This window comes from Ostrea edulis, chromosome 9, assembly GCF_947568905.1.
Source record: "Ostrea edulis chromosome 9, xbOstEdul1.1, whole genome shotgun sequence".
Classification (NCBI taxonomy): Eukaryota; Metazoa; Mollusca; class Bivalvia; order Ostreida; family Ostreidae; genus Ostrea; species Ostrea edulis.
Window position 1 is genome coordinate 2,720,642 of NC_079172.1, and position 26,324 is coordinate 2,746,965.

At 33.4% G+C, this 26,324-nt stretch overlaps 2 protein-coding genes and 2 long non-coding RNA genes across 4 annotated transcripts; 2 read left to right on the forward strand and 2 right to left on the reverse strand.

Annotated features, from left to right (window-relative positions):
- The first annotated feature begins 4,178 nt into the window (after positions 1 to 4,178).
- On the forward strand, positions 4,179 to 7,076 carry LOC130049994 (uncharacterized). The gene is made up of 3 exons (XM_056148247.1): positions 4,179 to 4,549; positions 5,209 to 5,353; positions 5,619 to 7,076. Exons 1-3 carry the CDS (start codon positions 4,207 to 4,209, stop codon positions 5,833 to 5,835), a joined length of 705 nt encoding a protein of 234 aa, XP_056004222.1. The 5' UTR covers positions 4,179 to 4,206; the 3' UTR covers positions 5,836 to 7,076.
- Positions 5,363 to 8,797, reverse strand: LOC125659956 (uncharacterized). The gene is made up of 2 exons (XR_008798345.1): positions 8,232 to 8,797; positions 5,363 to 5,751 (listed from the first exon to the last, which is right to left on the reverse strand). It is a non-coding gene; the product is annotated as an uncharacterized LOC125659956 (long non-coding RNA).
- Positions 8,798 to 18,610: 9,813 nt separating this feature from the next.
- On the forward strand, positions 18,611 to 21,690 carry LOC125665957 (uncharacterized). Its single transcript, XM_048898993.2, has 3 exons — positions 18,611 to 19,159; positions 19,821 to 19,965; positions 20,231 to 21,690. Exons 1-3 carry the CDS (start codon positions 18,817 to 18,819, stop codon positions 20,457 to 20,459), a joined length of 717 nt encoding a protein of 238 aa, XP_048754950.2. The 5' UTR covers positions 18,611 to 18,816; the 3' UTR covers positions 20,460 to 21,690.
- Positions 19,975 to 24,428, reverse strand: LOC125665969 (uncharacterized). The gene is made up of 3 exons (XR_008798346.1): positions 24,339 to 24,428; positions 22,708 to 23,011; positions 19,975 to 20,363 (listed from the first exon to the last, which is right to left on the reverse strand). It is a non-coding gene; the product is annotated as an uncharacterized LOC125665969 (long non-coding RNA).
- Positions 24,429 to 26,324: the final 1,896 nt, after the last annotated feature.

Sequence of the window (26,324 nt, forward strand, 5' to 3'; positions counted from 1 at the left end):
GGCTATTAAAATATATAAAAAGATTGGAAATAAGTTAATGAGGTATATTGAAAAACCTGGCCGAAATGGACCGTTCTCGATAAAAATACTGCTCTAAAACTGATGGAATAGACTCGTTGAACTGACACTATCTCCTGAAATAATTTCAGTATTTTCATTCGGTATTGATTCCGAACATCTATGAAACCAGGGTTATTAGAATATATAAAAAGATTGGAAATAAATTAATGAGGTATATTGAAAAACCTGGCCGAAATGGACAGATCTCGACAAAAATACTACTCTAAAACTGATGGAATAGACTCGTTGAACTGGCACTATCTCCTAAAATACTTTCAGTAGTTTCATTCGGTATTGTTTCCGCACATCTATGAAACCAGGGTTATTAGAACATATAAAAAGATTGGAAATAAATTAATGAGGTATATTGAAAAACCTGGCCGAAATGGACCGATCTCGACAAAAATACTACTCTAAAACTGATGGAATAGACTCGTTCAACTGGCACTATCTCCTAAAATACTTTCAGTATTTTCATTCGGTAATGTTTCCGCACATCTATGAAACCAGGGCTATTACAATATATAAAAAGATTGGGAATAAATTGATGAGGTATATTGAAAAACCTGGCCGAAATGGACCGATCTCGACAAAAATACTACTCTAAAACTGATGAAATAGACTCGTTGAACTAGCACTATCTCCTAAAATACTTTGAGTATTTTCATTCGGTAATGTTTCCGCACATCTGTGAAACCAGGGCTATTTGAATATATAAAGAGGTTGGAAATAAATTAATGACGTATATTTGAAAAACCTCGCCGAAATGGACCGATCTCGACAAAAATACTACTGTAAAACTGATGAAGTAGACTCGTTGAACTGGCATTATCTCCTAAAAAACTTTGAGTATTTTCATTCGGTAAAGTTTCCGCACATCTGTAAAACCAGGGCTAGTAGAATATATAAAAAGGTTGGAAATAAATTAATGAGGTATATTGAAAAACCTGGCCGAAATGGACCGATCTCGACAAAAATACTACTGTAAAACTGATGAAATAGACTCGTTGAACTAGCACTATCTCCTAAAATACTTTGAGTATTTTCATTCGGTAAAATTTAAGCACATCTGTAAGACCAGGGCTATTAGAATATATAAAAAGATTGGAAATAAATGAATGAGATATATTGAAAAACCTCGCCGAAATAGACCGATCTCGACAAAAATACTACTTTAAAACCGATGGAATAGACTCGTTGAACTGGCGCTATCTCCTAAAATACTTTGAGTATTTTCATTCGGTAAAGTTTATGCACATCTGTGAAACCAAGGCTATAAGAATATATAAAAATATTGGAACTAAATTTATGAATGATATTGAAAAACCAGGCCGAAATGGACCGATCTCGACAAAAATACTACTCTAAAAGTGATGGAATAGACTCGTTGAACTGCCGCTATCTCCTAAAATACTTTGAGTATATTCATTTGGTAATGTTTCTGTACATCTGTGAAATCAGGGCTATTAGAATATATAAAAAATATTGGAAATAAATTAATGAGGTATATTAAAAAACCAGGCCGAAATGGACCGATGTCGACAAAAATACTACTCTAAAACTGACGAAATAGACTAGTTGAACTGGCATTATCTACTCAAATACTTTGAGTATTTTCATTCGATAAAGTTTCCACACATCTGTAAAACCACGACTAGTAGAATATATAAAAATATTGGAAATAAATTAATGAGGTATATTGAAAACCTGGCCGAAATGGACTGATCTCGACAAAAATACTACTCTAAAATGATGAAATAGACTCTTTGAACTGGCACTATCTCCTAAATTACTTTGAGTATTTTCATTCGGTAATGTTTCTGCACATCTGTGAAACCAGGGCTATTAGAATATATAAAGAGGTTGGAAATAAATTAATGATGTATATTTGAAAAACCTGGCCGAAATGGACCGATCTCGACAAAAATACTACTCTAAAACTGATGAAATAGACTCGTTGAACTGGCATTATCTACTCAAATACTTTGAGTATTTTCATTCGATAAAGTTTCCGCACATCTGTAAAACGAGGGCTATTAGAATATATAAAAATATTGGACACAAATTAATGAGGTATATTAAAAAACCAGGCCGAAATGGACCGATCTCGACAAAAATACTACTCTAAAACTGACGAAATAGACTCGTTGAACTGGCATTATCTCCTAAAATACTTTGAGTATTTTCATTCAGTAAAGTTTCCGCACATCTGTAAAACCAGGGCTAGTAGAATATATAAACAGATTGGAAATAAATTAATGAGGTATATTGAAAAACCAGGCCGAAATGGACCGATCTCGACAAAAATACTACTGTAAAACTGATGAAATAGACTCGTTGAACTAGGACTATCTCCTAAAACACTTTGAGTATTTTCATTCAGTAAAGTTTAAGCACATCTCTGACACCAAGGCTTTAAGAATATATAAAAAGATTGGAACTAAATTAATGAGGGATATTGAAAAACCTCGCCGGAATGGACCGATCTCGACAAAAATACTCCTTTAAAACTGACGAAATAGTCTCGTTGAACTGGCATTATCTCCTAAAATACTTTGAGTATTTTCATTCGGTAAAGTTGCCACACATCTGTAAAACCAGGGCTAGTAGATAATATAAAAAAATTGGAAATAAATTAATGAGGTATATTGAACAACCTGGTCGAAATGGACCGATCTCGACAAAAATACTACTCTAAAACTGATGAAATAGACTCGTTGAACTAGCACTATCTCCTAAAATACTTTGAGTATTTTCATTCGGTAATGTTTCCGCACATCTGTGAAACCAGGGCTATTAGAATATATAAACAAATTGGAAATAAATTAATGACGTATATTTGAAAAAACCTCGCCGAAATGGACCGATCTCGACAAAAATACTACTGTAAAACTGATGAAATAGACTCGTTGAACTGGCATTATCTCCTAGAAAACTTTGAGTATTTTCATTCGGTAAAGTTTCCGCACATCTGTAAAACCAGGGCTAGTAGAATATATAAAAAGGTTGGAAATAAATTAATGAGGTATATTGAAAAACCTGGCCGAAATGGACCGATCTCGACAAAAATACTACTGTAAAACTGATGAAATAGACTCGTTGAACTAGCACTATCTCCTAAAATACTTTGAGTATTTTCATTCGGTAAAGTTTAAGCACATCTGTAAGACCAGGGCTATTAGAATATATAAAAAGATTGGAAATAAATTAATGAGATATATTGAAAAACCTCGCCGAAATAGACCGATCTCGACAAAAATACTACTTTAAAACCGATGGAATAGACTCGTTGAACTGGCGCTATCTCCTAAAATACTTTGAGTATTTTCATTCGGTAAAGTTTATGCACATCTGTGAAACCAAGGCTATAAGAATATATAAAAATATTGGAACTAAATTAATGAGGGATATTGAAAAACCAGGCCGAAATGGACCGATCTCGACAAAAATACTACTCTAAAACTAACGGAATAGACTCGTTGAACTGGCATTATCTCTTAAAATACTTTGAGTATTTTCATTCAGTAAAGTTTCCGCACATCTGTGAAACCAGGGCTAGTAGAATATATAAAAAGATTGGAAATAAATTGATGAGGTATATTGAAAAACCTGGCCAAAATGGACCGATCTCGACAAAAATACTACTTTAAAATTGATGGAATAGACTCGTTAAACTGGCGCTATCTCCTAAAATACTTTGAGTATTTTCATTCGGTAATGTTTCCGCACATCTGTGAAACCAGGGCTAGTAGAATATATAAAAATATTGGAAATAAATTGATGAGGTATATTGAAAAACCTGGCCGAAATGGACCGATCTCGACAAAAATACTACTCTAAAACTGATGAAATAGACTCGTTGAACTGGCGCTATCTCCTAAAATACTTTGAGTATTTTCATTCGGTAATGTTTCCGTACATCTGTGAAACCAGGGCCGGGATTCATAAAGATTCTAAGATTTTTCTTAGATTTCCTACTTAAGTACTAAAAAAATTCTTAGCTAAGAAAAATACTTAAGTATCAATTCATAAAAAAGTTAAGCACTGTTCTTAGCTAAGTACAGTTCTTAGTAATTTAGAAAACTTAAGTTGAGTCACCCTAGCAACGCAGAGTATTTCCCAAACTAAAGGTGGAACTCTTGTGCGATGGAGGTCGTATTTTTAACATGTTTTACGTCACATCTGTCAAATTTCGCAGACGTAAACATGGAAAGCCACAAACTCAAACGAAAGCCAAACTGGAGTAGTGAGGAGTCCTTGGCACTCACTACTCTTGTTGAAGAATACAAGGATGTTGTGAGAGGGAAACTAAGTCCCCAGTTAACCTCTCAAATGAAGTCGAAAGCGTGGGGGGAGATTGCGGTAAAACTTCGTGCTATGAGTGTTGGGCCAACTCGAACGGCAGCAGAAGTTGAGAAAAAGTGGCACAACATCTTCTCGAAGACAAAAACGGAGATTTCCAACCACAGACGTATAATTACTGGTACAGGTGAGTTGGTGATGAAATTGTAAATTATGGTGAATACAAGTTTTATGACCAATAGATAGGTGCATAGACCTACATATACTGACGAGTACGCGAGTGTTAGGAGAACTTGTGTATCACATTAAATATACAAGTATACTTATGCATCCCATTAACACAGTGAGATTAAAATGCGTATTTTATCCAGGCAAATCTTTCATTTCATTTTCATTGCAAGGAATTATACCGATGAAAAGATAATGTGGGGTATTTACCTTTGTTCGTTTTGGCCACTCATTTTGCTCACAAGTCGTTTCGGCCCCTAGTTGTTTCGACCCCTTTATCTTTTAAATTGTCTTAATCATTTAAGGAACTTGAAAATCATAACAGCATTCCTTATGACATTGTTATTCAACAATCATACATGATTTCAGAAATTAATGTAACATTTCATGTGATAAAAAAGACCCCCCCCCACCCACCCCCGCCAATTAAATATTTGACATGTCATATGCTTTTAAATTCATGTTATTTAAAACACGTACATTTCTTTTATAATTCTATACAGTGCATTACAGTAATATTATATTTTAACACTTTATAAATCCTGTAGGATAAAAAGAAATCCACACAGTATGTAGCAATTCAATACATTTTTACAGAAGACATTTTTTTTTTTGCAGGTGGTGGTCCTCCTCCGAAGTCATTGAGTGCTGTAGCGGAAGCTGTTACTAGTGTAATTGGGGCAAATAACACTTGCCTAATGGGTATAGAGGGAGGCATTGATACGTCCCTGCTAAACCTAGATATACTTGGTGATGAATCTGTGTAAGTAACTTAATGAGTAACATCATTTACTATTTAAAATTGTATCATAATAGGTGTCAAATTCTTTGATTGATTGGAATCTACCATGACAGAATTAATGTTTGTAATTTGATTTGTGTAAATAAATTAATGATATATCATATAAACATCAAAATAGAAATAGAACAACAATTATTAAACTAATCATCCAAGTCATCATTTAATCATTCTCAAATGGATTAATACAAGATTCATAAAGAATAATGTATTCCTCTTCCCATCATAGGGGAATCCATGTAATTGAAGGACCTCCAGATACAGATCCCCACATTCTTGGATCAACTCCCCTAGAAGTAACATATGTCCTGGAGTCTTCATTGCCATTGGTAACCTCAGGCAATAGCAGCAGGGACATTAACCTGAAAAGAAAAAATGGAAGAACTAACTTGCAGGAAGCTGGAACTAGAAGTCCAGTATTTGGAAATGAAAATAAGAAAGCTTAAAAAAGAGGAATGAACCATCCTTAGATTAAGAGACTGATCAATATTTTTGCTGTTGTTTGTCAGCATCTTCAGGCAGTTCAGATTCAAGTATTCAAATTCATGGCCACTGTGGTTAGGGTGAGACCAGAGTAGGGGAAACATTTTATATGTGACTATCAGAATATGATATATTTTAAAAACTATTTTCTCAATAGAATCAAAGTTGCAAGCATTGTCGAATGTTCATATTAGTTCATTTTGTGAACCCTGAGTGTAGGATAGGGCCACAATAAGGGATCAGAGTTGTACATGGGATTATATATTTAAGTTTAATTTTAAGTCTTTAAAAATCTTCTTATGCACTGCTAGCTATGATTATAGTCATGATGATAAGCAAGCATCCTCTGCTATTGTATATTCAGTTTATTCAAATCATGGCTCTAGAGGGTACAGTAGGGCCACAACAATGGATCAGATTTTTACATGTCAATATATTGGAAACATTTTTTTAGAAATCTTTTAAAGAACTGCAGGGCCATGGTTATCATATCAATGTAGTATAGGAAGAGGAGACAAATTATAAGAACAACTTAACAGATAACAACCCAAAAACAAACTGTAACTTTTTTCTTACTGTGTGTTACGATTTTTTAATAACTGTAAATCTTATATGACTTTTTAAGGAAATTTTGCATATTCATATAAACTGTTAATTTTTTCAGTTTCCATAAAGCTTGATAGTTTGTGACATTGTTTATCAAAGAATTATTTCATTCTCATTACTATATATAAGTCAAATTGAATCCCTAAAATTGATTGTTTTTCATTGCAATGAGTTGTCATTACATGAATGACTATATATATATGTGACTTAATTGTCCAAAATTTATTGTTTTACATTAATTATGAGTATCATATTACAGATATAACTATATCGACAAATTTCTGTTACAACATATTTTTAAAATAATTTACAAGACATACAATTAGTACTTGTATATGGTAACTGTTAAAACTCTGCTCGCTCTTATGAAATTTGTAAATGTGAAGTTTGTGTATGTGTGATACCAGAATTTTTGCATTCTGAAGAAAACATGAATGAAAAGTATTTTTTTTTTAAATTTAGTTGCACACTGTATACCAGTAAAATATATGAAATATAATATCTGCCTTTGACTGTTATTCATGAAAATTATTTATCAATTTATTTGACTCAACTTTGTATAATTCTTAAACTAAATAAATTGATGATCATGATAAAACACATGTCTGTAGTAGATTTGTTTTCATTCTGGCCAAAATTGAAATATGTTTGTTTGTCCATTTCTGATTGGAGGATTATAGACAATAGTTAAGAGGGTAGGAAATATTTTACATGTACTTTTTTTTTCTTTTTTAAATTTTGATACAATAATCAATTGGTATTAGTATAAAGTAATGTTGAATGTCTGATTTAAAGAAAAAGAAATTTAATGTATACTAAAATGATTTAAAAGGAAAACAGGGGTTGAAAATTATCATCAGTAGGTCAGATATAAGGGCAAACAAACAATTTCTGAAACAAAGCCACATTTAATAATGCATGAATTCAGTTTTTAAAATATGTGAAATATAATTTTTATGCCCTCCTTTGAAAAAGAGGGGGCATATTGTTTTGCACCTGTCGGTCGGTCGGTCGGTCTGTAGACCATGTGTTGTCCGCTCAATATCTTGAGAACCATTCACTTGATGATAATGATATTTCATATGTGGGTTAGTTATGAGTAGAAGAGGATTCCTATTGTTTTTCAGGTCAAAAGGTCAAAGGTCAAGGGTCAATCTACTCTGGACATAGGAATATAATGTCCGCTCAATATCTTGAGAACCCTTTGCTTGAAAGACATCAAACGTGGTACACTGGTACGTTTTCAGGAGAAGACGACCCCTATTGATTTTCAGATCACATGGTCAAAGGTCAAGGGTCAAACTGGACATTGGAATATACTGTCTGCTCCATATCTTGAGAACCCTTTGCTTGACAGACATTAAACTTGGTACACTGGTACGTCTTCAGGAGAAGACGACCCCTATTGATTTTCAGATCACATGGTCAAAAGTCAAGGGTCAAATTGGACATAGGAATATACTGTCCGTTCAATATCTTGAGAACCCTTTGCTTGACAGACATCAAACTTGGTACACTGGTACATCTTCAGAAGAAGATGACCCCTATTGATTTTTAGGTCACATGGTCAATCCACTCTTGACATAGGAATATATTGTCTGCTCAATATTTTGAATTGATGATACTACTCTCAATTAAATGATGTGTGTGTGTATAACCCTTTTCAATTTTGCACCATGGGGGGGGCATATGTGTTTTACAAACATCTTTTGTTAATCTCTATCTTAAATGTCCCAGCCTCCATAATGCTTACCAATCAAGAGTGATTTTCTGCAAATAGTTGTCTGTACCTTAGTCCTTCTGTTTGACCGTTCTGATGATTACCAGTAGCATGCCCATCATCTTGTTGGTTGTTAACATTTTCATCATCATTCCCACTATCATCAGCTGGGCAAGGTATCTGTCTAGATTTGCATATGTTGTGCAAAACGCAGCAAGCAATGATGACTTAGCACACCTTTTCTGGAGAAAGGCGGATTTCTCCATGCAGAACATGGAATCTTCTCTTAAGTTGGCCTATCCCTCTCTCTACAACACTTCTTGTTTTCTTGTGAGCCCTATGATTGAATCAAATCTATATAATATATTAGGAAAACTATAATAATAACAAAACAAAATAATAATAATAATAATGGTATGTAAAATTTATGAAAATGGGATGGGGGTAATTTGAAAATCTGAAGAAAAACCATTGTCAGGGTGTCAAGCCACTTTTGGTTTAAATAATATAGGATTATAAGATTTTTTTTTTTGCAGTTTATTGGGCAAATATTGGGATTTTACTACAGATTTAACCACAAGTTTGTTATATTGAGCTGACAGAAGGACTGACATTGATCAGCATATAGACAGTTTCAAAATGTTAGAAGTGGATAAATTGAACATTTAAAATAAAATAGAAAGGTTTGAAATTGCTTATTTGAAACTAATATAATGAAATGGAGAAAAATATGATCTAGATGACATGGTATAATTTAGTTCATATTTGCCCAGTCCATTGATTTTAATAGCAAGCCATGCTTATAATGACAATCTTCAAATGGATTGCTGATTCAGTAAATGTTAAAATAATAAGAATATATGCTAAAATGTAAATTAAAGAAGTTTCGAGATAAGTATTTCAGTTTCTTAAAAAGCCATTCTCTTAAATTAATGTTGTTTTGTCAAAAATACATGTAACAAAAATACATATCTGAATGTATCATAGGTATGATTGTATCAATAAGCATATGGCTTAAATTTTGCTGCCAATTGGCTACACCTACATAGGGCTTTATAGGGGGACTTAGAGGGAAAATATAGGAACCTTCAAGTTTATAGGGAAATATAGGAATAAATAGGGACTTTGTACTGTGCTGGGAATGACAAAATTTTTAATAAAAGCATTATGTTTCATATGAATTATTGTAGTAAAAAAAAATTCCCACCCACCCCATATAATCAATGCTCATCTATTTTCTTTAAAAAAAATCTCCACATTTCTTTACACTAAATGTTTTTATTGAAATAATTTTTAAGTTTGAATTTTTTGCTTTAAAAAAATAATGGACATAAATATCTATTCTGGTAAATATTACCCGAGTTTGTGACACAGGTACAGGTGACATGGCTATATAAATGTACCACTCTTTTATTTACAAAATAATATTAGTAATGTACCCTTTACATGTCAGTTAAATATAACAATCAAAGTAGATTTACATTGTTAAAAAAAATCCTGTAAACATAATGTTATTTAATGATTGCTAATAGATAAGAATACATTTTTAAATGTCAGTTTGGATCCGCCACTATACTGAGTGTAGAGGGCGCTTTTGAGCAAAGAGAAAGTAGGACTTTCAGTACAGCCATGAACGCGGATCGAAAAACAATGATTCTCACCTGTTATGATTTGTCTGACAACCTTGATTGGGATGCAAAAATGGAGTCAAGAGCCATCTCTTCGAAGGATACCCACTATCTCCTAGCAAGTGTGTATGGACAGGTAACCTTCCTTGGTCAAACAGTACTTTGAGACCGCTTTCGTTCAGAATCCTAGCGTCATGCGTGGAACCCGGCCATTTTGTTACGACATCAAGGATTTTGTAGAATGGATCAAAGACCACCTGTGTGTTGATGCTATGGTAATGGTGTCTATTTACATACTCATTTTCATATTCACTCGGGGCAATTATTTGAATGTGAGTGCCGTCAATGGTCCCAACAACTCCCGGAAACCCAGCGATAGAGAAAAATTCCTCTTGGTTTTTACGAATGTCAGGAGTATTCTGTGGGAATTTAATGAATTGTGTAACAATTCTTTGGGAGGACAGACTTTGGAGGGTTGCAGTTATAGCCCTAGACACGGTGGACTGGGAAACACCCATGTCGTCTCCGTTACACAGCTGCATCTTTCCAGTGGCAACAAATCGTAGAGTCAGCAAGATTTTCTGAAGTGGCGATACTGCATGATTTCTCTCTGAACTACTGATAATTTCATGTGCAATCAAACTTTCAATGAAATAAATACCGACTGAATCCAGTCTAAACCTTTCCACAAGTTGTGCATCACTGTACTGAGCTAAATAGTCCTTTCTTTCTCGAAAACATCGCCTGTGTGCTCTATTGGCGGCCATTATGATTCTTGACTTAAGTTTTTCTTAACAATTTAAGACTGCTAAAGACTACACTTAAAGTTAAGAACTGTTTAAGAATTTTCTTACACTTAAGTTGTTTTATGAATAAAACTAAGTAGAAAAACTCAAAATCTTACAATTACTTAAGTTTTTTATTGGTTTAAGAATTTTCTTATACTTAAGTACATTCTAAGACTGTTTATGAATCCCGGCCCAGGGCTATTAGAATATATAAAAATATTGGAACTAAATTAATGAGGGATATTGAAAAACCAGGCCGAAATGGACCGATCTCGACAAAAATACTACTCTGAAACTAACGGAATAGACTCGTTGAACTGGCATTATCTCTTAAAATACTTTGAGTATTTTCATTCAGTAAAGTTTCCGCACATCTGTAAAACCAGGGCTAGTAGAATATATAAAAAGATTGGAAATAAATTAATGAGGTATATTGAAAACCTGGCCAAAATGGACCGATCTCGACAAAAATACTACTTTAAAATTGATGGAATAGACTCGTTGAACTGGCGCTATTTCCTAAAATACTTTGAGTATTTTCATTCGGTAATGTTTCCACACATCTGTGAAACCAGGGCTAGTAGAATATATAAACATATTGGAAATAAATTGATGAGGTATATTGAAAAACCTGGCCGAAATGGACCGATCTCGACAAAAATACTACTCTAAAACTGATGAAATAGACTCGTTGAACTAGCACTATCTCCTAAAATACTTTGAGTATTTTCATTCGGTAAAGTTTCCACACATCTGTAAAACAAGGGCTAGTAGATGATATAAAAAGATTGGAAATAAATTAATGAGGTATATTGAAAAACCTGGTCGAAATGGACCGATCTCGACAAAAATACTACTCTAAAACTAACGGAATAGACTCGTTGAACTGGCATTATCTCTTAAAATACTTTGAGTATTTTCATTCAGTAAAGCTTCCGCACATTTGTGACACCAGGGCTATTAGAATATATAAAAATATTGGAACTAAATTAATGAAGTATATTGAAAAACCTGGCCGAAATGGACCGATCTCGACAAAAATACTACTTTAAAACTGACGAAATAGACTCGTTGAACTGGCATTATCTCCTAAAATACTTTGAGTATTTTCATTCGATAAAGTTTCCGCACATCTGTAAAACCAGGGCTAGTAGATAATATAAAAAGATTGGAAATAAATTAATGAGGTATATTGAAAAACCTAGCCGGAATGGACCGATCTCGACAAAAATACTACTGTAAAACTGATGGAATTGACTCGTTGAAGTGGCACTTTCTCCGAAAATACTTTGACTATTTTCATTCGGTAATGTTTCCGCACATCTGTGAAACCAAGGCTATTAGAATATATAAAGAGGTTGGAAATAAATTAATGATGTATATTTGAAAAACCTCGCCGAAATGGACCGATCTCGACAAAAATACTACTCTAAAACTGATGAAATAGACTCGTTGAACTAGCACTATCTCCTAAAACACTTTGAGTATTTTCATTCAGTAAAGTTTAAGCACATCTTTGACACCAAGGCTATAAGAATATATAAAAATATTGGAACTAAATTAATGAGGGATATTGAAAAACCTGGCCGGAATGGACCGATCTCGACAAAAATACTCCTTTAAAACTGACGAAATAGACTCGTTGAACTGGCATTATCTCCTAAAATACTTTGAGTATTTTCATTCGGTAAAGTTTCCACACATCTGTAAAACCAGGGCTAGTAGATAATATAAAAAGATTGGAAATAAATTAATGAGGTATTTTGAAAATCCTGGTTGAAATGGACCGATCTCGACAAAAATACTACTTTAAAACCGATGGAATAGACTCGTTGAACTGGCGCTATCTCCTAAAATACTTTGAGTATTTTCATTCGGTAAAGTTTAAGCACATCTGTGAAACCAAGGCTATAAGAATATATAAAAATATTGGAACTAAATTAATGAGGGATATTGAAAAACCAGGCCGAAATGGACCGATCTCGACAAAAATACTACTCTGAAACTAACGGAATAGACTCGTTCAACTGGCATTATCTCTTAAAATACTTTGAGTATTTTCATTCAGTAAAGTTTCCGCACATCTGTAAAACCAGAGCTAGTAGAATATATAAAAAGATTGGAAATAAATTAATGAGGTATATTGAAAAACCTGGCCAAAATGGACCGAACTCGACAAAAATACTACTTTAAAATTGATGGAATAGACTCGTTGAACTGGCGCTATCTCCTAAAATACTTTGAGTATTTACATTCGGTAATGTTTCCACACATCTGTGAAACCAGGGCTAGTAGAATATATAAAAATGTTGGAAATAAATTGATGAGGTATATTGAAAAACCTGGCCGAAATGGACCGATCTCGACAAAAATACTACTCTAAAACTGATGAAATAGACTCGTTGAACTAGCACTATCTCCTAAAATACTTTGAGTATTTTCATTCGTTAAAGTTTCCACACATCTGTAAAACAAGGGCTAGTAGATGATATAAAAAGATTGGAAATAAATTAATGAGGTATATTGAAAAACCAGGCCGAAATGGACCGATCTCGACAAAAATACTACTCTAAAACTAACGGAATAGACTCGTTGAACTGGCATTATCTCTTAAAATACTTTGAGTATTTTCATTCAGTAAAGTTTCCGCACATCTGTAAAACCAGGGCTAGTAGAATATATAAAAAGATTGGAAATAAATTAATGAGGTATATTGAAAAACCTGACCAAAATGGACCGATCTCGACAAAAATACTACTTTAAAATTGATGGAATAGACTCGTTGAACTGGCGCTATCTCCTAAAATACTTTGAGTATTTTCATTCGGTAATGTTTCCACACATCTGTGAAACCAGGGCTATTAGAATATATAAAGAGGTTGGAAATAAATTAATGACGTATATTTGAAAAACCTGGCCGAAATGGACCGATCTCGACAAAAATACTACTTTAAAATTGATGGAATAGACTCGTTGAACTGGCGCTATCTCCTAAAATACTTTGAGTATTTTCATTCGGTAATGTTTCCACACATCTGTGAAACCAGGGCTATTAGAATATATAAAGAGGTTGGAAATAAATTAATGACGTATATTTGAAAAACCTGGCCGAAATGGACCGATCTCGACAAAAATACTACTCTAAAACTGATGAAATAGACTCGTTGAACTGGCATTATCTCCTAAAAAACTTTGAGTATTTTCATTCGGTAATGTTTCCGCACATCTGTAAAACCAGGGCTAGTAGAATATATAAAAATATTGGAAATAAATTAATGAGGTATATTGAAAACCTGGCCGAAATGGACCGATCTCCACAAAAATACTACTCTAAAATGATGAAATAGACTCGTTGAACTGGCACTATCTCCTAAAATACTTTGAGTATTTTCATTCGGTAAAGTTTCCGCACATCTGTAAAACCAGGGCTAGTAGAATATATAAAAAGGTTGGAAATAAATTAATGAGGTATATTGAAAAACCTGGCCGAAATGTACCGATCTCGACAAAAATACTACTCTAAAACTAACGGAATAGACTCGTTGAACTGGTATTATCTCTTAAAATACTTTGAGTATTTTCATTCAGTAAAGTTTCCGCACATCTGTAAAACCAGGTCTAGTAGAATATATAAAAAGATTTGAAATAAATTAATGAGGTATATTGAAAAACCTGGCCAAAATGGACCGATCTCGACAAAAATACTACTTTAAAATTGATGGAATAGACTCGTTGAACTGTCGCTATCTACTAAAATACTTTGAGTATTTTCATTCGGTAATGTTTCCGCACATCTGTGAAACCAGGGCTAGTAGAATATATAAAAATATTGGAAATAAATTGATGAGGTATATTGAAAAACCTGGCCGAAATGGACCGATCTCGACAAAAATACTACTCTAAAACTGATGAAATAGACTCGTTGAACTGGCACTATCTCCTAAAATACTTTGAGTATTTTCATTCGGTAAAGTTTCCGCACATCTGTAAAACCAGGGCTAGTAGAATATATAAAGAGGTTGGAAATAAATTAATGAGGTATATTGAAAAACCTGGCCGAAATGTACCGATCTCGACAAAAATACTACTCTAAAACTAACGGAATAAACTCGTTGAACTGGTATTATCTCTTAAAATACTTTGAGTATTTTCATTCAGTAAAGTTTCCGCACATCTGTAAAACCAGGTCTAGTAGAATATATAAAAAGATTTGAAATAAATTAATGAGGTATATTGAAAAACCTGGCCAAAATGGACCGATCTCGACAAAAATACTACTTTAAAATTGATGGAATAGACTCGTTGAACTGTCGCTATCTACTAAAATACTTTGAGTATTTTCATTCGGTAATGTTTCCGCACATCTGTGAAACCAGGGCTAGTAGAATATATAAAAATATTGGAAATAAATTGATGAGGTATATTGAAAAACCTGGCCGAAATGGACCGATCTCGACAAAAATACTACTCTAAAACTGATGAAATAGACTCGTTGAACTAGCACTATCTCCTAAAATACTTTGAGTATTTTCATTTGGTAAAATTTAAGGACATCTGTAAGACCAGGGCTATTAGAATATATAAAAAGATTGGAAATAAATTAATGAGATATATTGAAAAAACTCGCCGAAATAGACCGATCTCGACAAAAATACTACTTTAAAACCGATGGAATAGACTCGTTGAACTGGCGCTATCTCCTAAAATACTTTGAGTATTTTCATTCGGTAATGTTTCCGCACATCTGTGAAACCAGGGCTATTAGAATATATAAAGAGGTTGGAAATAAATTAATGACGTATATTTGAAAAACCTCGCCGAAATGGACCGATCTCGACAAAAATACTACTGTAAAACTGATGAAGTAGACTCGTTGAACTGGCATTATCTCCTAAAAAACTTTGAGTATTTTCATTCGGTAAAGTTTCCGCACATCTGTAAAACCAGGGCTAGTAGAATATATAAAAAGGTTGGAAATAAATTAATGAGGTATATTGAAAAACCTGGCCGAAATGGACCGATCTCGACAAAAATACTACTGTAAAACTGATGAAATAGACTCGTTGAACTAGCACTATCTCCTAAAATACTTTGAGTATTTTCATTTGGTAAAATTTAAGCACATCTGTAAGACCAGGGCTATTAGAATATATAAAAAGATTGGAAATAAATTAATGAGATATATTGAAAAAACTCGCCGAAATAGACCGATCTCGACAAAAATACTACTTTAAAACCGATGGAATAGACTCGTTGAACTGGCGCTATCTCCTAAAATACTTTGAGTATTTTCATTCGGTAAAGTTTATGCACATCTGTGAAACCAAGGCTATAAGAATATATAAAAATATTGGAACTAAATTTATGAGGGATATTGAAAAACCAGGCCGAAATGGACCGATCTCGACAAAAATACTACTCTAAAAGTGATGGAATAGACTCGTTGAACTGCCGCTATCTCCTAAAATACTTTGAGTATATTCATTTGGTAATGTTTCTGTACATCTGTGAAATCAGGGCTATTAGAATATATAAAAAATATTGGAAATAAATTAATGAGGTATATTAAAAAACCAGGCCGAAATGGACCGATGTCGACAAAAATACTACTCTAAAACTGACGAAATAGACTCGTTGAACTGGCATTATCTACTCAAATACTTTGAGTATTTTCATTCGATAAAGTTTCCACACATCTGTAAAACCACGACTAGTAGAATATATAAAAATATTGGAAATAAATTAATGAGGTATATTGAAAACCTGGCCGAAATGGACTGATCTCGACAAAAATACTACTCTAAAATGATGAAATAGACTCTTTGAACTGGCACTATCTCCTAACTTACTTTGAGTATTTTCATTCGGTAATGTTTCTGCACATCTGTGAAACCAGGGCTATTAGAATATATAAAGAGGTTGGAAATAAATTAATGATGTATATTTGAAAAACCTGGCCGAAATGGACCGATCTCGACAAAAATACTACTCTAAAACTGATGAAATAGACTCGTTGAACTGGCATTATCTACTCAAATACTTTGAGTATTTTCATTCGATAAAGTTTCCGCACATCTGTAAAACCAGGGCTATTAGAATATATAAAAATATTGGACATAAATTAATGAGGTATATTAAAAAACCAGGCCGAAATGGACCGATCTCGACAAAAATACTACTCTAAAACTGACGAAATAGACTCGTTGAACTGGCATTATCTCCTAAAATACTTTGAGTATTTTCATTCAGTAAAGTTTCCGCACATCTGTAAAACCAGGGCTAGTAGAATATATAAAGAGATTGGAAATAAATTAATCAGGTATATTGAAAAACCAGGCCGAAATGGACCGATCTCGACAAAAATACTACTGTAAAACTGATGAAATAGACTCGTTGAACTAGGACTATCTCCTAAAACACTTTGAGTATTTTCATTCGGTAAAGTTTAAGCACATCTCTGACACCAAGGCTATAAGAATATATAAAAAGATTGGAACTAAATTAATGAGGGATATTGAAAAACCTCGCCGGAATGGACCGATCTCGACAAAAATACTCCTTTAAAACTGACGAAATAGTCTCGTTGAACTGGCATTATCTCCTAAAATACTTTGAGTATTTTCATTCGGTAAAGTTTCCACACATCTGTAAAACCAGGGCTAGTAGATAATATAAAAAGATTGGAAATAAATTAATGAGGTATATTGAACAACCTGGTCGAAATGGACCGATCTCGACAAAAATACTACTCTAAAACTGATGAAATAGACTCGTTGAACTAGCACTATCTCCTAAAATACTTTGAGTATTTTCATTCGGTAATGTTTCCGCACATCTGTGAAACCAGGGCTATTAGAATATATAAACAGATTGGAAATAAATTAATGACGTATATTTGAAAAAACCTCGCCGAAATGGACCGATCTACACAAAAATACTACTGTAAAACTGATGAAATAGACTCGTTGAACTGGCATTATCTCCTAGAAAACTTTGAGTATTTTCATTCGGTAAAGTTTCCGCACATCTGTAAAACCAGGGCTAGTAGAATATATAAAAAGGTTGGAAATAAATTAATGAGGTATATTGAAAAACCTGGCCGAAATGGACCGATCTCGACAAAAATACTACTGTAAAACTGATGAAATAGACTCGTTGAACTAGCACTATCTCCTAAAATACTTTGAGTATTTTCATTCGGTAAAGTTTAAGCACATCTGTAAGACCAGGGCTATTAGAATATATAAAAAGATTGGAAATAAATTAATGAGATATATTGAAAAACCTCGCCGAAATAGACCGATCTCGACAAAAATACTACTTTAAAACCGATGGAATAGACTCGTTGAACTGGCGCTATCTCCTAAAATACTTTGAGTATTTTCATTCGGTAAAGTTTATGCACATCTGTGAAACCAAGGCTATAAGAATATATAAAAATATTGGAACTAAATTAATGAGGGATATTGAAAAACCAGGCCGAAATGGACCGATCTCGACAAAAATACTACTCTAAAACTAACGGAATAGACTCGTTGAACTGGCATTATCTCTTAAAATACTTTGAGTATTTTCATTCAGTAAAGTTTCCGCACATCTGTGAAACCAGGGCTAGTAGAATATATAAAAAGATTGGAAATAAATTGATGAGGTATATTGAAAAACCTGGCCAAAATGGACCGATCTCGACAAAAATACTACTTTAAAATTGATGGAATGGACTCGTTAAACTGGCGCTATCTCCTAAAATACTTTGAGTATTTTCATTCGGTAATGTTTCCGCACATTTGTGAAACCAGGGCTAGTAGAATATATAAAAATATTGGAAATAAATTGATGAGGTATATTGAAAAACCTGGCCGAAATGGACCGATCTCGACAAAAATACTACTCTAAAACTGATGAAATAGACTCGTTGAACTGGCGCTATCTCCTAAAATACTTTGAGTATTTTCATTCGGTAATGTTTCCGTACATCTGTGAAACCAGGGCCGGGATTCATAAAGATTCTAAGATTTTTCTTAGATTTCCTACTTAAGTACTAAAAAAATTCTTAGCTAAGAAAAATACTTAAGTATCAATTCATAAAAAAGTTAAGCACTGTTCTTAGCTAAATACAGTTCTTAGTAATTTAGAAAACTTAAGTTGAGTCACCCTAGCAACGCATAGTATTTCCCAAACTAAAGGTGGAACTCTTGTGCGATGGAGGTCGTATTTTTAACATGTTTTACGTCACATCTGTCAAATTTCGCAGACGTAAACATGGAAAGCCACAAACTCAAACGAAAGCCAAACTGGAGTAGTGAGGAGTCCTTGGCACTCACTACTCTTGTTGAAGAATACAAGGATGTTGTGAGAGGGAAACTAAGTCCCCAGTTAACCTCTCAAATGAAGTCGAAAGCGTGGGGGGAGATTGCGGTAAAACTTCGTGCTATGAGTGTTGGGCCAACTCGAACGGCAGCAGAAGTTGAGAAAAAGTGGCACAACATCTTCTCGAAGACAAAAACGGAGATTTCCAACCACAGACGTATAATTACTGGTACAGGTGAGTTGGTGATGAAATTGTAAATTATGGTGAATACAAGTTTTATGACCAATAGATAGGTGCATAGACCTACATATACTGACGAGTACGCGAGTGTTAGGAGAACTTGTGTATCACATTAAATATACAAGTATACTTATGCATCCCATTAACACAGTGAGATTAAAATGCGTATTTTATCCAGGCAAATCTTTCATTTCATTTTCATTGCAAGGAATTATGCCGATGAAAAGATAATGTGGGGTATTTACCTTTGTTCGTTTTGGCCACTCATTTCACTCACAAGTCGTTTCGGCCCCTAGTTGTTTCGACCCCTTTATCTTTTAAATTGTCTTAATCATTTAAGGAACTTGAAAATCATAACAGCATTCCTTATGACATTGTTATTCAACAATCATACATGATTTCAGAAATTAATGTAACATTTCATGTGATAAAAAAGACCCCCCCCCCCACCCACCCCCGCCAATTAAATATTTGACATGTCATATGCTTTTAAATTCATGTTATTTAAAACACGTACATTTCTTTTATAATTCTATACAGTGCATTACAGTAATATTATATTTTAACACTTTATAAATCCTGTAGGATAAAAAGAAATCCACACAGTATGTAGCAATTCAATACATTTTTACAGAAGACATTTTTTTTTTTGCAGGTGGTGGTCCTCCTCCGAAGTCATTGAGTGCTGTAGCGGAAGCTGTTACTAGTGTAATTGGGGCAAATAACACTTGCCTAATGGGTATAGAGGGAGGCATTGATACGTCCCTGCTAAACCTAGATATACTTGGTGATGAATCTGTGTAAGTAACTTAATGAGTAACATCATTTACTATTTAAAATTGTATCATAATAGGTGTCAAATTCTTTGATTGATTGGAATCTACCATGACAGAATTAATGTTTGTAATTTGATTTGTGTAAATAAATTAATGATATATCATATAAACATCAAAATAGAAATAGAACAACAATTATTAAACTAATCATCCAAGTCATCATTTAATCATTCTCAAATGGATTAATACAAGATTCATAAAGAATAATGTATTCCTCTTCCCATCATAGGGGAATCCATGTAATTGAAGGACCTCCAGATACAGATCCCCACATTCTTGGATCAACTCCCCTAGAAGTAACATATGTCCTGGAGTCTTCATTGCCATTGGTAACCTCAGGCAATAGCAGCAGGGACATTAACCTGAAAAGAAAAATGGAAGAACTAACTTGCAGGAAGCTGGAACTAGAAGTCCAGTATTTGGAAATGAAAATAAGAAAGCTTAAAAAAGAGGAATGAACCATCCTTAGATTAAGAGACTGATCAATATTTTTGCTGTTGTTTGTCAGCATCTTCAGGCAGTTCAGATTCAAGTATTCAAATTCATGGCCACTGTGGTTAGGGTGAGACCAGAGTAGGGGAAACATTTTATATGTGACTATCAGAATATGATATATTTTAAAAACTATTTTCTCAATAGAATCAAAGTTGCAAGCATTGTCGAATGTTCATATTAGTTCATTTTGTGAACCCTGAGTGTAGGATAGGGCCACAATAAGGGATCAGAGTTGTACATGGGATTATATATTTAAGTTTAATTTTAAGTCTTTAAAAATCTTCTTATGCACTGCTAGCTATGATTATAGTCATGATGATAAGCAAGCATCCTCTGCTATTGTATATTCAGTTTATTCAAATCATGGCTCTAGAGGGTACAGTAGGGCCACAACAATGGATCAGATTTTTACATGTCAATATATTGGAAACATTTTTTTAGAAATCTTTTAAAGAACTGCAGGACCATGGTTATCATATCAATGTAGTATAGGAAGAGGAGACAAATTATAAGAACAACTTAACAGATAACAACCCAAAAACAAACTGTAACTTTTTTCTTACTGTGTGTTACGATTTTTTAATAACTGTAAATCTTATATGACTTTTTAAGGAAATTTTGCATATTCATATAAACTGTTAATTTTTTCAGTTTCCATAAAGCTTGATAGTTTGTGACATTGTTTATCAAAGAATTATTTCATTCTCATTACTATATATAAGTCAAATTGAATCCCTAAAATTGATTGTTTTTCATTGCAATGAGTTGTCATTACATGAATGACTATATATATATGTGACTTAATTGTCCAAAATTTATTGTTTTACATTAATTATGAGTATCATATTACAGATATAACTATATCGACAAATTTCTGTTACAACATATTTTTAAAATAATTTACAAGACATAGAATTAGTACTTGTATATGGTAACTGTTAAAACTCTGCTCGCTCTTATGAAATTTGTAAATGTGAAGTTTGTGTATGTGTGATACCAGAATTTTTGCATTCTGAAGAAAACATGAATGAAAAGTATTTTTTTTTAAATTTAGTTGCACACTGTATACCAGTAAAATATATGAAATATAATATCTGCCTTTGACTGTTATTCATGAAAATTATTTATCAATTTATTTGACTCAACTTTGTATAATTCTTAAACTAAATAAATTGATGATCATGATAAAACACATGTCTGTAGTAGATTTGTTTTCATTCTGGCCAAAATTGAAATATGTTTGTTTGTCCATTTCTGATTGGAGGATTATAGACAATAGTTAAGAGGGTAGGAAATATTTTACATGTACTTTTTTCTTTCTTTTTTTAAATTTTGATACAATAATCAATTGGTATTAGTATAAAGTAATGTTGAATGTCTGATTTAAAGAAAAAGAAATTTAATGTATACTAAAATGATTTAAAAGGAAAACAGGGGTTGAAAATTATCATCAGTAGGTCAGATATAAGGGCAAACAAACAATTTCTGAAACAAAGCCACATTTAATAATGCATGAATTCAGTTTTTAAAATATGTGAAATATAATTTTTATGCCCTCCTTTGAAAAAGAGGGGGCATATTGTTTTGCACCTGTCGGTCGGTCGGTCGGTCTGTAGACCATGTGTTGTCCGCTCAATATCTTGAGAACCATTCACTTGATGATAATGATATTTCATATGTGGGTTAGTTATGAGTAGAAGAGGATTCCTATTGTTTTTCAGGTCAAAAGGTCAAAGGTCAAGGGTCAATCTACTCTGGACATAGGAATATAATGTCCGCTCAATATCTTGAGAACCCTTTGCTTGAAAGACATCAAACGTGGTACACTGGTACGTTTTCAGGAGAAGACGACCCCTATTGATTTTCAGATCACATGGTCAAAGGTCAAGGGTCAAACTGGACATTGGAATATACTGTCTGCTCCATATCTTGAGAACCCTTTGCTTGACAGACATTAAACTTGGTACACTGGTACGTCTTCAGGAGAAGATGACCCCTATTGATTTTTAGGTCACATGGTCAATCCACTCTTGACATAGGAATATATTGTCTGCTCAATATTTTGAATTGATGATACTACTCTCAATTAAATGATGTGTGTGTGTATAACCCTTTTCAATTTTGCACCATGGGGGGGGGGGGGGCATATGTGTTTTACAAACATCTTTTGTTAATCTCTATCTTAAATGTCCCAGCCTCCATAATGCTTACCAATCAAGAGTGATTTTCTGCAAATAGTTGTCTGTACCTTAGTCCTTCTGTTTGACCGTTCTGATGATTACCAGTAGCATGCCCATCATCTTGTTGGTTGTTAACATTTTCATCATCATTCCCACTATCATCAGCTGGGCAAGGTATCTGTCTAGATTTGCATATGTTGTGCAAAACGCAGCAAGCAATGATGACTTAGCACACCTTTTCTGGAGAAAGGCGGATTTCTCCATGCAGAACATGGAATCTTCTCTTAAGTTGGCCTATCCCTCTCTCTACAACACTTCTTGTTTTCTTGTGAGCCCTATGATTGAATCAAATCTATATAATATATTAGGAAAACTATAATAATAACAAAACAAAAAAATAATAATAATAATGATATGTAAAATTTATGAAAATGGGATGGGGGTAATTTGAAAATCTGAAGAAAAACCATTGTCAGGGTGTCAAGCCACTTTTGGTTTAAATAATATAGGATTATAAGATTTTTTTTTTTTGCAGTTTATTGGGCAAATATTGGGATTTTACTATAGATTTAACCACAAGTTTGTTATATTGAGCTGACAGAAGGACTGACATTGATCAGCATATAGACAGTTTCAAAATGTTAGAAGTGGATAAATTGAACATTTAAAATAAAATAGAAAGGTTTGAAATTGCTTATTTGAAACTAATATAATGAAATGGAGAAAAATATGATCTAGATGACATGGTATAATTTAGTTCATATTTGCCCAGTCCATTGATTTTAATAGCAAGCCATGCTTATAATGACAATCTTCAAATGGATTGCTGATTCAGTAAATGTTAAAATAATAAGAATATATGCTAAAATGTAAATTAAAGAAGTTTCGAGATAAGTATTTCAGTTTCTTAAAAAGCCATTCTCTTAAATTAATGTTGTTTTGTCAAAAATACATGTAACAAAAATACATATCTGAATGTATCATAGGTATGATTGTATCAATAAGCATATGGCTTAAATTTTGCTGCCAATTGGCTACACCTACATAGGGCTTTATAGGGGGACTTAGAGGGAAAATATAGGAACCTTCAAGTTTATAGGGAAATATAGGAATAAATAGGGACTTTGTACTGTGCTGGGAATGACAAAATTTTTAATAAAAGCATTATGTTTCATATGAATTATTGTAGTAAAAAAAAATTCCCACCCACCCCATATAATCAATGCTCATCTATTTTCTTTAAAAAAAAAATCTCCACATTTCTTTACACTAAATGTTTTTATTGAAATAATTTTTAAGTTTGAATTTTTTGATTTAAAAAAATAATGGACATAAATATCTATTCTGGTAAATATTACCCGAGTTTGTGACACAGGTACAGGTGACATGGCTATATAAATGTACCACTCTTTTATTTACAAAATAATATTAGTAATGTACCCTTTACATGTCAGTTAAATATAACAATCAAAGTAGATTTACATTGTTAAAAAAAATCCTGTAAACATAATGTTATTTAATGATTGCTAATAGATAAGAATACATTTTTAAATGTCAGTTTGGATCCGCCACTATACTGAGTGTAGAGGGCGCTTTTGAGCAAAGAGAAAGTAGGACTTTCAGTACAGCCATGAACGCGGATCGAAAAACAATGATTCTCACCTGTTATGATTTGTCTGACAACCTTGATTGGGATGCAAAAATGGAGTCAAGAGCCATCTCTTCGAAGGATACCCACTATCTCCTAGCAAGTATGTATGGACAGGTAACCTTCCTTGGTCAAACAGTACTTTGAGACCGCTTTCGTTCAGAATCCTAGCGTCATGCGTGGAACCCGGCCATTTTGTTACGACATCAAGGATTTTGTAGAATGGATCAAAGACCACCTGTGTGTTGATGCTATGGTAATGGTGTCTATTTACATACTCATTTTCATATTCACTCGGGGCAATTATTTGAATGTGAGTGCCGTCAATGGTCCCAACAACTCCCGGAAACCCAGCGATAGAGAAAAATTCCTCTTGGTTTTTACGAATGTCAGGAGTATTCTGTGGGAATTTAATGAATTGTGTAACAATTCTTTGGGAGGACAGACTTTGGAGGGTTGCAGTTATAGCCCTAGACACGGTGGACTGGGAAACACCCATGTCGTCTCCGTTACACAGCTGCATCTTTCCAGTGGCAACAAATCGTAGAGTCAGCAAGATTTTCTGAAGTGGCGATACTGCATGATTTCTCTCTGAACTACTGATAATTTCATGTGCAATCAAACTTTCAATGAAATAAATACCGACTGAATCCAGTCTAAACCTTTCCACAAGTTGTGCATCACTGTACTGAGCTAAATAGTCCTTTCTTTCTCGAAAACATCGCCTGTGTGCTCTATTGGCGGCCATTATGATTCTTGACTTAAGTTTTTCTTAACAATTTAAGACTGCTAAAGACTACACTTAAAGTTAAGAACTGTTTAAGAATTTTCTTACACTTAAGTTGTTTTATGAATAAAACTAAGTAGAAAAACTCAAAATCTTACAATTACTTAAGTTTTTTATTGGTTTAAGAATTTTCTTATACTTAAGTACATTCTAAGACTGTTTATGAATCCCGGCCCAGGGCTATTAGAATATATAAAAATATTGGAACTAAATTAATGAGGGATATTGAAAAACCAGGCCGAAATGGACCGATCTCGACAAAAATACTACTCTGAAACTAACGGAATAGACTCGTTGAACTGGCATTATCTCTTAAAATACTTTGAGTATTTTCATTCAGTAAAGTTTCCGCACATCTGTAAAACCAGGGCTAGTAGAATATATAAAAAGATTGGAAATAAATTAATGAGGTATATTGAAAACCTGGCCAAAATGGACCGATCTCGACAAAAATACTACTTTAAAATTGATGGAATAGACTCGTTGAACTGGCGCTATTTCCTAAAATACTTTGAGTATTTTCATTCGGTAATGTTTCCACACATCTGTGAAACCAGGGCTAGTAGAATATATAAACATATTGGAAATAAATTGATGAGGTATATTGAAAAACCTGGCCGAAATGGACCGATCTCGACAAAAATACTACTCTAAAACTGATGAAATAGACTCGTTGAACTAGCACTATCTCCTAAAATACTTTGAGTATTTTCATTCGGTAAAGTTTCCACACATCTGTAAAACAAGGGCTAGTAGATGATATAAAAAGATTGGAAATAAATTAATGAGGTATATTGAAAAACCTGGTCGAAATGGACCGATCTCGACAAAAATACTACTCTAAAACTAACGGAATAGACTCGTTGAACTGGCATTATCTCTTAAAATACTTTGAGTATTTTCATTCAGTAAAGCTTCCGCACATTTGTGACACCAGGGCTATTAGAATATATAAAAATATTGGAACTAAATTAATGAAGTATATTGAAAAACCTGGCCGAAATGGACCGATCTCGACAAAAATACTACTCTAAATTGATGAAATAGACTCGTTGAACTGGCACTATCTCCTAAAATACTTTGAGTATTTTCATTCGGTAAAGTTTAAGCACATCTGTGAAACCAAGGCTATAAGAATATATAAAAATATTGGAACTAAATTAATGAGGGATATTGAAAAACCAGGCCGAAATGGACCGATCTCGACAAAAAT

Coding starts and splice junctions, on each gene's coding strand:
- LOC130049994 (XM_056148247.1), top strand. CDS start 4,207: ATGGAGGTCGTATTTTTAACATGTTTTACGTCACATCTGTCAAATTTC. Junction 4,550..5,208: donor ACGTATAATTACTGGTACAG/GTGAGTTGGTGA, acceptor TTTTTTTTGCAG/GTGGTGGTCCTCCTCCGAAG. Junction 5,354..5,618: donor ATACTTGGTGATGAATCTGT/GTAAGTAACTTA, acceptor TTCCCATCATAG/GGGAATCCATGTAATTGAAG.
- LOC125665957 (XM_048898993.2), top strand. CDS start 18,817: ATGGAGGTCGTATTTTTAACATGTTTTACGTCACATCTGTCAAATTTC. Junction 19,160..19,820: donor ACGTATAATTACTGGTACAG/GTGAGTTGGTGA, acceptor TTTTTTTTGCAG/GTGGTGGTCCTCCTCCGAAG. Junction 19,966..20,230: donor ATACTTGGTGATGAATCTGT/GTAAGTAACTTA, acceptor TTCCCATCATAG/GGGAATCCATGTAATTGAAG.